We start from the raw sequence: 17,554 nt of genomic DNA on the forward strand, positions 1-17,554 counted from the left end.
TGGATTTTCAGTAGAAAAAATACACATTTCTAACCAAGAGAGTATTAAAGGAGAGTCAGTAATTTCTTTAAGCATTTTCAGTCTCTGAAGTTCTCTATTCTTTAGGTGCCACAATGCAAGAGAAAATGCCATAACTGCTGTTTAATGAAAATTAGGCTACTTAAAAGAAACTGGCATGACGTCTTCTTCTCACCCAATAAAAATGACTACTTCTGCTAAAATGTGGTTTGGAGAACACACTGGTGCTTGAAAAGGGAAGTGTCTGGAGATTCTCACACGAACAGTGTCAACATAAAAAGATTATTTCAGTATATTTTAGTCTCTGAATATGTTTCTTTTGTGGCAGTTTCTTCCTAGGTGGTCTGCATGCCTGTTTGACAATTTGCATGTATATAAAATCAGAATTATTCAGAAGCTTACAGAAGAATAAACCATCATTTCAACCTGCTGAAAGTCAGAAAAAAGTTTATTAATAATAACAAAGCAGTAGAATGCAGGGAGCATTAAAGTATCCATGAATTGGATATCTGGTGGTTAAAAAATGCATCGCTTCTTTTATCAACATGTATCTAAGAATATTCATGGCTGGGAATTCATATTCATCAACATGGGCCTTTGCCAGCACCAAGCATTTACCAATTTTCTATATATAAAATATAAAGTCCTTAAAAGATTTCATGAAAACAATAATCCTTGATTACCAATCGTTGCCAGGTTATGGCAGAATTTCACAGTATGTTCTGCAGAATTCTAGGAGATGTAGCATCTCTTCAGGGGGTCTTCTAAGATCTTTCTAAGAGGCCCACAAAGTCAAAACTGTCAACATTCACACTAATGGTGCAAAAGCAATGCTAGGTAAAATTGTCTTCACTGTCAGTCATTTTATTTTTCACTGAAACTTACTCTCAGGGGGAAAATGTCAATTTCACTTTTTATATGTCCCAGATGAAGCAGTAATATATAATTTTGTTAAATCTGAACTCCTGAGTATATGCATTTTTTTTTAATGTTTTACATAGCCCAAAGAAGTAAGGATAAAATATTTTCACTACAGACTAAAATATCATGTTGTCTCTAAGAAAACTACTGGGAGATGTCTGAGTTCTGAGCTAAACTCACTGTGCTTTTCGTTGAACACCATTTTTACTTGAAAGAAAGTCTAACAAACATTAAAAAAAAAAGGGTTATGCAGATTTGGGGATCTGGCTGACACCCAAAAATGAACAAAGTGAATCTGTCACTCCAAGGAAACTAACTGATGGTACTTGGCAATAATAAAATTCAAGCTTTCAAGTGAAATTAGAATACTGGGAAACTTTTATCTACCACTGAATGCTTCGCAGCTTCCCAAAATGTGAAGAATTTTTCTGATGAGATCGATAGTGATACTGACAAATGTGACTTAAGAGTGAAATGTGTCAACATTTAGATTTGCCTAATTCAGTGAACCAATGTTTTGCAACCAATGATGCTCTAAAATGCTATACATAGTAAAAACATCCACTTAAATTGTAAGATATACCAACAGATAATAATGTAACAGAGCATAAATGTTTACTGATATATATTCAGATTCTACATGCTACAACCCACTAATAATCAAGACACTACCACTGAGTTTTTGTGTACTTTCAAAAAAGAACATTCTCAATAATCTGAAAATACCCATTCATTTTTGAACTACATATCTTTACGAGGCCAGATTTTCCTCATACACTTAGACTAAAATAACAAATACCAACACTTTACATGCAGAGTCAGATATAAGATCCTGCTCCCTTCTACAAGCCAGATCTAAAGCGATTTGCAAAAATATAAAACAAATTCATGTCTTCTCACTGTTTTGTTTTGTTTTGTTTTGTTTAACACCAATTCTCCAAATCAGTGCCATGGCACACGTGAATATTGAGAAAGTGGATCTGTGACCAAGTTGCAGCTGCAGCATGTATAAAAATATATACAATAATACTTCAAAAGTTTTTTTTTTTTAATGAAATTTCACTTCTAGCATACAAATGCTAAAATAAATAGCAAACATCTTAAATGCAAGGCTTGGTATATAAATAAGGCAAATACTCCCATGGGCCTAAAGAAATAAAAAGTAAAATGTACAATTTGGAGCTGGCACTAATGTGCTTGATTGCCTGAGGGCATTCACCAAACTCAAATCCAAAGGTACTCAGCTTTAGACACCACGTTGACACAAAGACAGTGACTTGACATACACAATGGAAAGAAAGCTGTAAAACTGTCACTATTTGCACATGGCATGATATCAGATAGATAAAATCCTAAAGACCTCACCAAAAAACAGAATTAATAAAATAATTCAGCAAAGTTGCAAGATACAAAATCAACATATAGAAATCTGTTACATTTATATACACTAATAACAAACTATTAAAAGAGAAATGTAGAAAACTATCCTATTTATAATTTCATCAGAAAGAATACAATAACTACAAATAAATTTAACCCAAAGAGGTGAAATATCTGTACTCTGAAAACTGTAAGACATTGAGGAAAGATATAGAAGACAACATAAACAAATGGAAAGATACACAGTGCTCATGGACTGAAAGAATTAATATTATGAAAATGTCCACATTACTCAAAGTAATCTATAGTGGTAATGTAATCCCTATCAAAATGCCCATAGCATTTTGCACAGAACTAGAGCAAACAGCTCGAAAATACATATGAAACCACAAAAGACCTCTGAACAGCCATAGCAATCTTAAAAAGAAGAACAAAGCTGGAGGCATCATACTTTCTGATATTGAACTATATTACAAAGCTATAGTAATCAAAACAGTATGGTACCAGCATAAAAACAGACACATTGATCAATGGAGCAGGATAGAGAACCCATGTAGATCACATGAAAAGGAGTTTGGACTGATAATTGAATTCTCAATGGCAACAATGGATGCCAGAAGGCAGGTGAACTAGATCTGTGATGTGCTGAAACAAAACAATGTATCTTGAATATTAGGATTCTACACTCAGTTAAAATACCTTTCAAGTTCCAATTCACTGCTGAACAGAAATAGTAAAAATAAACTTCTCTCCTTATTTCAGATTTCAAATGGGATCCTTTTAATGTTTCACTATTTTAAAAAATACACTTGTATATTTTCTTGTAAATATCTTTAGCCTTGTTAATAAAGTTCCTACTTTGTCCTATTTTGCCAAGAGGTTGCTTTTTTATCATGAACTTACTTTGAATTGCCTGAAAGATATTTTCTTTATCCACTGTGATGATCATATGGTTTTTATCTTTAATTGGATTACATACTTATATTTTAAGATTTTCTAATGTTAAACTATCCCTCTATTTCTGGAATAAATCTTAAATAAAATAACCTTACTTGGTTATTTTAAAAACACATTGTGAGATAATATCTGCTAATGTTCGATTTAGAATTCTTTTATTTCCTGAGTGAGAATGGCTTATTATTTTTCCTTCTTACACTGCCCACTTTAGAATATGGTAAGAAATTTATATGGTTTTAATTCACTTTTTCCTGCTGTCTACAATAGCTTGTATAATATTGGAATGATCCACTCTTTGGAATTTTAACAGAAATCTCTGTGAAATCATCAGGGCTCAGCATTTTCTTAGAAATATATTAAACAACTGATTATTTTTGGTAGATTGTTAATGAATGATATAAGGTAATTTTTGTCTAGTTGCTTAGCTAGAAATGATCGACTATAATTAATCATGCTTGTTAGTACAGACACAGTTTGTTGCTCTTTATATATACTCATGTATCATGATCCAAATTTTAGTTTTTTATCTAATCCCAAACCCTTCACCAGTTCTTAAAACTAATTATAGAGACACAATTTTTGATCCCACAGTCCAAAGGCTTAAGGATTCCATGCTTCCTTATTCCTTCTTTATAAGTTATGGGAGGGAATAATTAATTATTAGAAATTACATTCCTTTTTTATGGTTGCAATATCAAAATATCACAAATTTGATTGCTTAACATACCCAAATTCATTATCTTACAATTCTCTACATTCGAAGGTTGATCTGGATCTCACTGGCTAAAACCAATGTATCACAAGGCTATCTGTGCTACCTTCTGAAGGCTCTAGGGGAGACTCTGTCTCCTTGCTTTTTCCAGGTTCTAGATAATTCTTCACCTGAGAATCTCTGCCTCCATCCTCAAAACCAGTAATAACGAGCTGAATCCTTCTTACAGGCACATCTCTCTCTGTGCCTTTCTTCTGGAATCATCTCTCTCCAACTCTGAGCTTTTATGCCTCCCTGTTCAACTTTTAAAGACCATTGTGATTACACTAGGCATACCAGACAGCCTAGGATAATCTCCTTCTTTTAAAATAAGTTGACTGGGAGCCTCAGTGGCATCTGCAAGCTTTATTTCCCTTTACTATGTAACCTAACATATTCCCAGGTCCCAGGTCCATTAAAACATGAACATCTTCAGTGACCCTTATTCTGCCTGCCCAGAAAGTCAGGTAACTTCACTAGCAATAGCTGGGACCTGCATCCAGAATTACACTTTATTTCTCTTTAAATTTAAGAATAGCATCATAGTTCATCCAAACCTAGGAACTAAAAACTCTGACTTAAACTATGACACAATTCTAATAGGGCACTGACTTCAAAACTAATCTCAGTTTCAGGGATGTTAAAACTGCACACATACATTTGAGAATTGACATTCTGTTGGTTAAAATATTTAACAGCATTTTTTTTTTCTCCAGGTATCTTTATACTTACCAACTAACCTGCCTAATTCAAACAAGAAAGAATGTGGTTGAAGAGGTGGTAAAACAACTTTTACTTTTTACCCTCTAAACAGCTTTTCAAACATAAACTTAAAAAATAAGTATAACTTTTCAACTGAAACATTTATTTATAATATTCCATAACACTGATACAGTCTGGGTCCTTAAAGTACACATATCTTTTACACCAGTAAATAAACAAAACACCCTATTGCTTCAAATTTTACATGCTGAAAGCAAAAGTACTTTCCAGTATTATATTTGCCACTTCTTTCTATATTTTAATGTATATAATTTTATTCTAAAACTTCATTCAAAGGTATTTTTCTCATCTTCAGATTTCTAGCTGTATTGTCCCTAGGTACACAGATGCATTTATTGCAAAATTCATACTTAAACTGAAGGAAGGGAAAACCACTAGGCAATTTAGGTATGAACTAAATCAAATCCCTTACAATTATACAGTGGAAGTACAAATAGATTCAAAGGATTAGATCTCATAGAGTGCCTGAAGAACTATGGACAGAGGTTTGTAACACTGTATAGCAGGCAATGATCAAATCATCCCCAAGAAAAAGAAATGAAAAAAAGGCATAATGTCTGTCTGAGGAGGTCTTACAAATAGCTGGAAAAGAAGAAAAGTGAAAGGCAAAGGAGAAAAAGGAAAGATATATTCATCTGAATGCAGAATTCCAAAGAATAGCAAGGTGACATAAGAAAGCCTTCCTAAGTGAACAATTCAAAGAAATAGAGGGAAATAGAACGGGAAAGACTAGAGAGCTCTTCAAGAGAATTAGAGATACCAAGGGAACATTTCATACAAAGATGGGCACAATAAAGGACAGAAATGGTACGGACCTAATAGAAGCAGAAGACATTAAGAAGAATGGTTAAGAAGATATAGCAGAACTAAAAAGATCTTAATGACTCAGATAACCACAGTGGTGTGATCACTCACCTAGAACCAGATACCCTGGAGTGTGAAGTCAAGTGGGTCTTAGGAAGCATCACTATGAACAAAGCTAGTGGAGGTGATGGAATTCCAGCTGAACTATTTCAAATGCTAAAAGATGATGCTATGAAAGTGCTGCACTCAATGTGCCAGGAAATCCGGAAAACTCAGCAGTGGCCACAGGACTGGAAAAGGTCAGTTTTCATTCCAATCGCAAAGAAGGGCAATGCCAAAGAATGTTCAAACTACTGCACAAGTGTACTCATTCCACATGCTAGCATTGTCACGCTCAAAATCTTCCAAGCTGGATTTCAACAGTACATGAACTGAGAACTTCCAGATGTTCAAGCTGGATTTAGATAAGGCAGAAGAACCAGAGATCAAATTCCCAACATCCACTGGATCAGAAAAAGCAAAAGAATTCCAGAAAAACACCTACTTCTGCTTCATTGACTATGCTGAGGCCTTTGGCTGTGTAGATCACAACAAACTGTGGAAAACTGACTTCAAGATATGGGAATACCAGACTACCCTACCTGCCTCCTGAGAAACCTGTAAGCAGGTCAAGAAGCAAAGATTAGAACTGGACATGGAACAATGGACTTGTTCTAAACTGGGAAAGCAATACATCAAGGCTGTATACTGTCACCCTGCTTATTTAATGTATATACAGAGTACATCTTGCAAAATGCTGGACTGGATGAAGCACAAGCTGGAATCAAGATTGCTGGGAGAAATATCAATAACTCAGGCATGCAGATGTTACCATCCTTATGGCAGAAAACAAAGAGGAACTAAAGAGCCTCTTGATAAAGGTACAAGAGGAGAGCAAAGAAGCTGGCTTAAAACTCACCTGGAGCCTATTATACAGAGTGAAGTAAGCCAGAAGGAAAAACACCAATACAGTATACTAACACATATATATGGGATTTAGAAAGATGGTAACAATAACCCTGTGTACGAGACAGCAAAAGAGACACTGGTGTATAGAACAGTCTTATGGACTCTGTGGGAGAGGGAGAGGGTGGGAAGATTTGGGAGAATGGCATTGAAACATGTAAAATATCATGTATGAAATGAGATGCCAGTCCAGGTTCGATGCACGATACTGGATGCTTGGGGCTGGTGCACTGGGACGACCCAGAGGGATGGTGTGGGGAGGGAGGAGGGAGGAGGGTTCAGGATGGGGAGCATGTGTATACCTGTGGCGGATTCATTTTGATATTTGGCAAAACTAATACAATTATGTAAAGTTTAAAAATAAAATAAAATTAAAAAAAAAAAAGTAAAGGTCAGGAAAGAAAGATGTCTCTGGATAGAGTAGTGTTTCCTATATTGAAGGAAATATGTCCTCTGAGTTGAGTATATTATATTAAAAAGTTACCATTGTTATTGGCATTAAGACTGGCAAATTCCAGATCATTTCTGGGCATATATTTCATTTCAGCATCATTTCAGCATACAGATGATCCCAGATCATCTGTATGCTGGGGGAAGAAGGGCAAGAGGAGAATGTTGGTTATTTTTGTTTGTTTATTTTAATATCTGTGTATTAAAGTCAAGAAGAGTAGGTGATATGAGTTTAAAAGATACATTAAAGTAATGAACCAACAACAACAACAACAAAAAAACTCAACTTTCAAAAAACTAAGATCATGGCATCCAGTCACATCACTTGATGGCAAATACAAGGGAAAACAATGGAAACAGTGACAGACTTTATTTTCTTGGGGTCCAAAATCACTGCAGATGGTAACCCAGCCATGACATTAAAGTACACTTGCTTCTTGGAAGAAAAGCTATGACAAACCTAGACAGTGTATTAAAAAGCACAGACATTACTTTGCCAACAAAGATCCGTCTAGTCAAAGCTATGGTTTTTCCATTAGTCATGTACGGATGTGAGAGTTGGTCCATAAAGAAAGCTGAGTGCCAAAGAATTGATGCTTTTGAACTGTGGTGTTGGAGAAGACTCTTGAGAGTCCCTTGGAGAGAGTCCCTTGTAAGGAGTTCAAAGCAGGCATTCCTACAGGATATCAATCCTGAATATTCATTGGAAGGACTGATGCTGAAGCTGAAGCCCCAATACTTTGGCCACCTGATGCAAAGAGCCCAACTCATTGGAAAGACCCTGATGCTGGGAAAGATTAAGGGCAGGAGGAGAAGTGGATGACAGAGGACAAATGGTTGGATGGCATCACTGACTAAATGCACATGAGTTTGAGTAAGCTGCAGGAGATGGTGAAGGACAGGGAAGCCTGGCATGCTGCAGTCAGTGGGGTTGCAAAGAGCTGGACACGACTGAGTGACTGAACAATAACAACACAGATGCACCATGCTATAAAGGAAAGCTGTCTCTCATCATAGAAAAATCTGAGACAGTGATTTCAACTGTGCGGCATTTACTAACACTGATGCTGAACAAATGTGTAACCTGTCCACAGGGAATAAAATGATGTGATAGAACTAGTGCCTACTGAGTGCTGATTAAAAACTAGCTGTCTTTGTGAAATCAGTAATACAGTCTTTGTGAAATCTAATTTAAAAGTGAGGAATTCAAACCTTCAAGGTGTCAAATAATGTGCCCACATTCATGCCTGTAAAAAGCAGCAGAAACTGATTTGAATCTAGATGTCTGACTTAAACATCCATGCTCTGTTCTGTTTCAGAGTTTTCTTCATCTGTAAAGTAATAATGATTAAAAAAAAATACAGAGTTTCAGAAATTAAATGAGAAAATATCCATGGAAGTGTTTCTCAAGTTATAATGAGCAGTATCAGCATCACATTGCTTTTAAAATATAGGCATTTCTCTCCATGTACAATTAAAATTAATAACCTGAATTCAAAGTTTTTAACTACTGTCCTTCCCCTCTCAGTATACTTAGGAGAGCAGGGGAAAATTTCATGGTAATCATTCAGGCCCATATTATCCAAAACAATAAATACTAAATCCACTTCTTTCCTTTCTCCTATTCTTTCAGTATTTTCATTATAGTATCCAATGTGAAATGAACTGACTTCACATCAGAAATAGATAAAAGAAGAAGGCATATATAGACTTAAGAAAGCATCTGACCAAAAAAAAAAAAACAACTCATAATAGTGCATGAATAAATTTACAAATGTGTATCAATAGATATTAAATTAAGACCTAAATCTCTTCTGTTTTGTTATGCTAGAGATTGAGAGCTGTTAAGATGACCAGTAGGCTACACATGCTTATTTAATTTGGGTGACAAATCACAGAGCAGTTTATCAGTACTTCCTTAATAAGAGTAGAAATTATTAATATTGCCCGATATTCTTCTTCTCTTATAAAAGAGCATATAAATATCATGGAAGCTCTATGCCTTAGGCTGCAATTTCCAGAAATGAAAAGCTTTAAATTGGTTTAAATAGAAAGGGATATCTGGGGATTCCCAGGTGGCACTGATGGTTAAGAATCTGCCTGCCAATGCAGGACATATGAGAGCTGTGGGTTCGATCTCTGGAAAGAAATAGTTCAATCTCTGGAAAGAGAAGGAAATAGCAACCCCTTCCATATTCTTGCCTGGGAAATCCCATGGACTGGGAAGCTTGGTGGGCTACAGTCCATAGGGTAGCAAAGATTGAGATATGATTGAGCGTCTGAGCACAGTAAGGATATTTATTGGCTTACACATTCAGAAGCTCAAAGGCTAGACTGGGTCCAAGGCAAGGAGAATGCCATGATTCAACAGTGTCCTTGAAGATAAAGACACCCTTCATCTCTCCATTGTGCAGTGTATGAATTCATATTTATCTGAAGACTAATTCCCTTTGTGACTATACTGATCAGGGTTGCATCCTTTCTTGTCTACATGCAGTGGGACAGATATGACCAAGCTTCAGGCATGACAAATGTTCCTTTCTTCAGATTCACGAGGCATGTTACAGGTCACATGTCCCAAGCATGGCAAGGCCATATGCTGACTGGCTTAGGCCTGAGGCCTAGAGATGATCCCTCTGATGAGCCTGTATGAATCATGACCCATCCACAGAAGCGTATCCTTTTCTACCTGGCATCGTGGCTGCACAGTGGTGGATGTAGGAGTGATAGGGTGCCAACCACCACACCTACTTCACACTAATTTCTTTATAAATCTTACCAGTGTAGGTCTCTAGGCAGAAGCATGGTTCATGTGAAAAGACATTTTATGTGGAGACAGGGACAGGGATGAAAAGTCTACTCTTCTGATTTGGTGGTTAAAAGTTTTCTCATTTAACGTCCCCTGGGGAAAAAATCACATATTTTTACTCTGCTCAAGATTAAATATGAACAAAGACCTCTGTTTCATATTTGGGACAAGAAAAAGAAATGCCAAAAGATACAGAGGGGAAAACTAGAATTTAGCAATGCCAGAGGATACCATGAAGATATAAGCACTCAGAAACAGAGGAGGATATCAGAAAGGACATTAGATTTTTCACATAGTATGCTATATTGAAAACCAATTTTTATCAATCTCTTAATGGACAAGTGAACAGATCTGGGAAATGGTTACATCACTTTGCTGATGAACCATACATATTCTAATTACACTCATAATTCCAAGTATACCAAGCTTCCTCATTATCCAAATGTGCTTCAACCCAGAATAAATATGCGTGCTATTTTCAATTTAGTCAAGGCTATGGTTTTTCCAGTCGTCATGTATGGGTGCGAGAGTTGGACTGTGAAGAAAGCTGAGCACTAAAGAATTGATGTTTTTGAACTGTGGTGTTGGAGAAGACTCTTGAGAGTCCCTTGGACTGCAAGGAGATCCAACCAGTCCATTCTGAAGGAGATCAGCCCTGGGTGTTCTTTGGAAGGAATGATGCTGAAGCTGAAACTCCAGTACTTTGGCCACCTCATGCGAAGAGTTGACTCATTGGAAAAGACTCTGATGCTGGGAGGGATTGGGGGCAGGAGGAGAAGGGGACGACAGAGGTTGAGATGGCTGGATGGCATCACCAACTCGATGGACGTTGAGTTTGAGTGAACTCCGGGAGTTGGTGATGGACAGGAAGGCCTGGTGTGCTGTGATTCATGGGGTGGCAAAGACTCGGACATGACTGAGCGACTGATCTGATCCGATCCAATTTTCAATTAGCAGATTTAGCAAGACATAAAACATAGTCATAGTCAAAAAGAAATTGGTTTTCCTCATATGAGTAACTGCTTTCTTAAAGCATGCTCACGTGTACATGCTTTAAAGAGGTGGTTACAGACCACAATTATGGAATATATTGCCTGAGTTGCTGATTTTTCTCAGCTCTAATAAGGCAAAAAGTTGATCTGTCTATATTACAAGGTTTTGGGGGCAACATAGCTGTTTAAGCAGAGGAAAAGGTAATTATTTTGAGATAAGCTTTCTTAGTAATCAAATGCTTCCATAGTTAGGTAGATTAAAACTATATATCAAGATTTAATTTCTGAAAATTCAGCCAAGAAAACAGCAGGAAGCAAGTTAGTTAACATTAGGAAGATCATCCCTAGATCTATTCAGCTTTTCCTTAGGTGTCCAGCTTGTTTTACTTTTCCAGTCCTTTCTGAATCAAATATTCCTTTGATTCCATCATCCTCCACTTTATACTATTATAACTATTTTTCACTTATTATCTCAGATTTAATCTTCTGAGGAGGCTGGTAAGAACTTAACAGAACCAGTTAGTTAAAATTATATTTTTAAGTACCACTGATACTTAAAAAAATAGTTTATTCTCTTTTTCCCATTTTTTTATTGTTTGCCTCACAAGAAATAAATGATACTTCAGTAACAGCTAAATTAAAATACTTATTACACTAAAATGATGAACCCCACATGATATATCAAAACCAGATCAAACTCTTAAATGTACCTTAACAGTAACCCAATAGCAATATCTTATTAAACCTATACAGTGTCTTAAAACTAAACATATATAAAAATAGTTATATAATTTTATACATCTATAGTTTCAGCTCTCTGTCTGGATACATGACTTAAAACTATACATATATATAGTTATAAAATTTTACCTATCTACAATTTCATCTGTTTGGATAAGTCAGTTTATATACATGCATTTATACTAGCATAAATGTGGCCATTCTCTGAAAATTAAAAACTGTGGTTTATAGATTCCACTAGCTATACAGATATGCCTTAGGGATTTTAGATATCCAAGACAAAATACAGAAAATTTGCTACTTTATGTAGAGAAAATCCTCATTAGTTGGGCAAATGAGATGGACTTTCACGCAGTCTGCAAAAAGCTTCAAATGTATGTAACTCAAAAATGAATCCATTAGTCAACTCTACTAACATTAACATATTTGCCTCAGTTTATGAATAATAACAATTTAATTGAATGCATATATATATTTCTGAGAAAAAACACAAAGAATAACTCATGATATTTTTAAAGCATCATTTAAACTTTTATCCACTATATAGTACACATATGTCTGCAATTTGTTTCACTAATAATTGAATTGGTGACAAGTAATTAAACAATAGGTTGAAAATATACATCACTGACATTCTAAAAATACTTCACTGTAACTAGCACTTTCAAATAATTTTCGACATTTAAACAAATTATGTGTTTAAGCTCCCCAGATCTCCTCCAAAGTGTAAAAATTTTTACATACACTTACCAACAGTATCACATGGTTCATCTTTGTGTACACAGAAATCTTTCCTAGAAAGAAAAACAGAAAATATTGTTTGTTCCACAAAGTCTATGACTTATTTTTAACAGTTATAATGAACAACTGAATGACACTCTTTATCTCTAAGAATTTAATAAAACTGAAAATAGGATTAACTAATTTTTGATTCTAAGAAAATGTGAGAATAATTAAATTACCATACCTTTTACCTGATATAATCCTGAAACACTGTGTCCTATCCCAGGGATCAAACCCGTTACCTGCACAGCAGGCAGATTTTTTTACCAGCTGAACCACAGGGGAAGCTCTTAGACATAATACTATTGCAATATGAACTAGACTATAGATTACTAGAAACATAACTTCTGTGTGCACTGGGAAATCAAAATACTCATGTGGCTTGCTTTGTTGCAGTGGCCTGGAACCAAATCTATAATATCTCCAAGGCATGCCTTTAACTCCATTTCAATTTTTGACATCTCAAGTTAGACAGTTTTTTCTAAACCATTAGCGCTCGTTTAGATTTACCTATATATTTGGCAATTTCTTTTCCCAGTAATATCTTGTATCATTACTTTCTAGAGAGACTATTATTCTTTAAGTGTGAGGACCTATGAATACTACTAAACGGCCCCAGACCGTTTCCTTAATTCTCATTAGTCTGCATTTATTCACAGTGGAAGAGTATGGTGACTGTAGAACTACAGGCTGACTTTATCAGCCCTCAACACACTGAAGATATTTCCTTTTATTCTAGCATTTATAAAAAAGAAGTCTGTCATCAACTTGCAGTTTTCATTCTAATCCCAAAGAAAGGCAATACCAAAGAATGCTCACTACTGCACAACTGCATTCATCTCACACACTAGTAAAATAATACTCAAAATTCTCCAAGCCAGGCTTCAACAGTACGTGAACCGTGAACTTCCAGATGTTCAAGCTGGTTTTAAAAAGGCAGAGGAACCAGAGATCAAATTGCCAACATCTGTTGGATCATCGAAAAAGCAAGAGAGTTCCAGAAAAACATCTACTTCTGCTTTATTGACTATGCCAAAGCCTTTAACTGTGTGGATCACAGCAAACTGTGGAAAATTCTGAAAGAGGTGGGAATACCAGACCACCTGACCTGCCTCTTTAAGAAATCTGTGTGCAGGTCAGGAAGCAACAGTTAGAACTGGACATGGAACAACAGACTGGTTCCAAATAGGAAAAGGAGTATGTCAAGGCTGTATATTGTCACCCTGCTTATTTAATTTCTATTCAGAGTACATCATGAGAAATGCTGGGCTGGAAGAAGCACAAGCTGGAATCAAGATTGCTGGGAGAAATATCAATAACCTCAGATATGCAGATGACACCACCTTTATGGCAGAAAGCAAAGAACTAAAACAGCCTCCTGATAAAAGTGAAAGTAGAGAGTGAAAAAGTTGGCTTAAAGCTCAACATTCAGAAAACTAAGATCATGGCATCTGGTCCCATCACTTTATGGCAAATAGATGGAGAAACAGTGGAAACAGTGACAGACTTTATTTTGGGGGGCTCCAAAATCACTGCAGATGGTGACTGCAGCCATGAAATTAAAAGATGCTTGCTCCTTGGAAGAAAAGCTATGACCAACCTAGACAGCATATTCAAAAGCAGAGACATTACTTTGCGAACAAAGGTCTGTCTAGTCAAGGCTATGGTTTTTCCAGTAGTCATGTATGGATGTCAGAGTTGGACTATAAAGAAAGCTGAGCACCAAAGAATTGATGCTTTTGAACTGTGGTGTTAGAGAAGACTCTTGAGAGTCCCTTGGACTGCAAGGAGATCCAACCAGTCCATCTTAAAGGAAATCAGTCCTTAATATTCACTGGAAAGATAGAGTCGTACATGACTGAAGCAACTTAGCATGCATGCATGCATTGGAGAAGGAAATGACAACCCACTGCAGTATTCTTGCCTGCAGAATCCCAGGGACAGAGGAGTCTGGTGGGCTGCTGTCTATGGGGTCACACAGAGTCGGACACGACTGAAGCAACTTAGCAGCAGCAGCAGTGTTACATTATGCTATCTACAGCTTATTGTATATTTCTAAACAAGAGAAACAGTACATGTTTCATTAATTTGTAAAAACCTTACTGTTTTTCTCAAATGGTATTGCTTTTATTGTGATAAACCTATTGATAAACTAGTTAATTCATTATGGATAATTAAAAATTGGCCATTACCATTCGATACGTTAATATTCACTCTACACAAAATTTTTTCCTTTATATATGACAGATATATAATCCTATTAATACCATTTGCCTTTTTTTTTAACATTGGGAAAACGATAAGTTTTCATTATTCAATCACTTATTTTCACAAAGCTTGCTAATCATTTCATCCATATAAAATTTGAATTTATTTAAATGTAATCTTCACTTGCAATATACTTCATAGATAAAAAATAACTTTCTAAATTATTTTTTTAATTACTATTATTTTTTTAATTTTATTTTTAAACTTTACAACATTGTATTGGTTTTGCCAAATATCGAAATGAATCTGCCACAGGTATATATGTGTTCCCCATCCTGAACCCTCCTCCTTCCTCCCTCCCCATACCATCCCTCTGGGTCGTCCCAGTGCACCAGCCCCAAGCATCCAGTATCATGCATCGAACCTGGACTGGCAACTCGTTCCATATATGATATTATACGAATTTCAATGCCATTCTCCCAAATCATCCCACCCTCTCCCTCTCCCACAGAGTCTAAAAGACTGTTCTATACATCAGTGTCTCTTTTGCTGTCTTGTATACAGGGTTATTGTTACCATCTTTCTAAATTCCATATATATGCGTTAGTATAGTGAATTGGTGTTTTTCTTTCTGGCTTACTTCACTCTGTATAATAGGTTCCAGCTTCATCCACCTCATTAGAACTGATTCAAATGTATTCTTTTTAATGGCTGAGTAATACTCCATTGTGTATATGTACCACAGCTTTCTTATCCATTCATCTGCTGATGGGCATCTAGGTTGCTTCCATGTCCTGGCTATTATAAACAGTGCTGCGATGAACATTGGGGTACACGTGTCTCTTTCAATTCTGGTTTCCTCAGTGTGTATGCCCAGCAGTGGGATTGCTGGATCATAAGGCAGTTCTATTTCCAGTTTTTTAAGGAATCTCCACGCTGTTCTCCATAGTGGCTGTACTAGTTCGCATTCCCACCAACAGTGTTAGAGGGTTCCCTTTTCTCCACACCCTCTCCAGCATTTATTACTTGTAGACTTTTGGATCGCAGCCATTCTGACTGGCGTGAAATGGTACCTCATAGTGGTTTTGATTTGCATTTCTCTGATAATGAGTGATGTTGAGCATCTTTTCATGTGTTTGTTAGCCATCTGTATGTCTTCTTTGGAGAAATGTCTATTTAGTTCTTTGGCCCATTTTTTGGTTGGGTCATTTATTTTTCTGGAATTGAGCTGTAGGAGTTGCTTGTATATTTTTGAGATTAGTTGTTTGTCAGTTGCTTCATTTGCTATTATTTTCTCCCATTCTGAAGGCTGTCTTTTCACCTTGCTTAGAGTTTCCTTTGATGTGCAGAAGCTTTTAAGTTTAATTAGGTCCCATTTGTTTATTTTTGCTTTGATTTCCAATATTCTGGGAGGTGGGTCACAGAGGATCCTGCTGTGATGAATGTCGGAGAGTGTTTTGCCTATGTTCTCCTCTAGGAGTTTTATAGTTTCTGGTCTTACATTTAGATCTTTAATCCATTTTGAGTTTATTTTTGTGTATGGTGTTAGAGAGTGCTCTAGTTTCATTATTTTACAAGTGGTTGACCAGTTTTCCCAGCACCTCTTGTTAAAGAGATTGTCTTTAATCCATTGTATATTCTTGCCTCCTTTGTCAAAGATAAGGTGTCCGTATGTGCGTGGATTTATCTCTGGGCTTTCTATTTTATTCCATTGATCTATATTTCTGTCTTTGTGCCAGTACCATACTGTCTTGATGATTGTGGCTTTGTAGTAGAGCCTGAAGTCTGGTAGGTTGATTCCTCCAGTTCCATTCTTCTTTCTCAAGATAGCTTTGGCTATTTGAGGTTTTTTGTATTTCCATACAAATTGTGAAATTATTTGTTCTAGCTCTGTGAAGAATACTGTTGGTAGCTTGATAGCGATTGATTGAATCTATAAATTGCTTTGGGTAGTATACTCATTTTCACTATATTGATTCTTCCAATCCATGAACATGGTATATTTCTCCATCTATTAGTGTCCTCTTTGATTTCTTTCACCAGTGTTTTATAGTTTTCTATATATAGGTCTTTAGTTTCTTTAGGTAGATATATTCCTAAATATTTTATTCTTTCCATTGCAATGGTGAATGGAATTGTTTCCTTAATTTCTCTTTCTGTTTTCTCATTATTAGTGTATAGGAATGCAAGGGATTTCTGTGTGTTGATTTTATATCCTGCAACTTTACTATAATCATTGATTAGTTCTAGTAATTTTCTGGTGGAGTCTTTAGGGTTTTCTATGTAGAGGATCATGTCATCTGCAAACAGTGAGAGTTTTACTTCTTCTTTTCCAATTTGGATTCCTTTTATTTCTTTTTCTGCTCTGATTGCTGTGGCCAAAACTTCCAAAACTATGTTGAATAGTAATGGTGAAAGTGGGCACCCTTGTCTTATTCCTGACTTTAGAGGAAATTGCATATGCCTTAAAAATGTTCGGTCCCAACTGAATGAAAGGAAATAGCCAAAAAAAAAAGAGAGAGAGAGAAATTTAATTGAAACAATCAAATTGCCCATCAGCACAGATGGATCTTAAAATTTATGCCATTTTAGTAAAAAAAATTATCTTTCTGAAAATACATGCCAAAATTAGAACAACTCTAGAAAAATGAGCAAAGATGCACTCAAATTTTATCCCATAAATGTAACCACTCAAGTTATCCTAGCCTAAACTTTCAAGTTAAACTAATGGATGGCACTGCCTTGAATATTCAAGGTACAAAACTGAAAACCTTAAGAATCTGGGCAAAACAAGACTGCTGTTAGTTATAACCAAATTGTTTAAAAAAAAAAAACTTTGATTCTTTGACAGCCACTCTAGTACCTAACCTTAACTATTCCCAACCCCTAGCACCTTTCCACCAGGAAGCTACCTTCCAATATGTCATATTTCCTGGTCACTGACTTTATTTA

The 17,554-nt window shown here is 35.9% G+C and overlaps 1 protein-coding gene across 1 annotated transcript in view; it reads right to left on the reverse strand.

Annotated features, from left to right (window-relative positions):
* The window catches only part of ADAMTS19 (ADAM metallopeptidase with thrombospondin type 1 motif 19), a 266,648-nt gene that overhangs the window by 164,604 nt on the left and 84,490 nt on the right, over positions 1–17,554 (reverse strand). Inside the window, exon 7 of the mRNA XM_061422888.1 lies at positions 12,362–12,405. Coding sequence (XP_061278872.1) covers positions 12,362–12,405 — 44 coding nt within the window. The remainder of the gene's footprint in view (positions 1–12,361; positions 12,406–17,554) is intronic.

The sequence above is a fragment of the Bos javanicus genome, chromosome 7 (assembly GCF_032452875.1).
Source record: "Bos javanicus breed banteng chromosome 7, ARS-OSU_banteng_1.0, whole genome shotgun sequence".
Classification (NCBI taxonomy): Eukaryota; Metazoa; Chordata; class Mammalia; order Artiodactyla; family Bovidae; genus Bos; species Bos javanicus.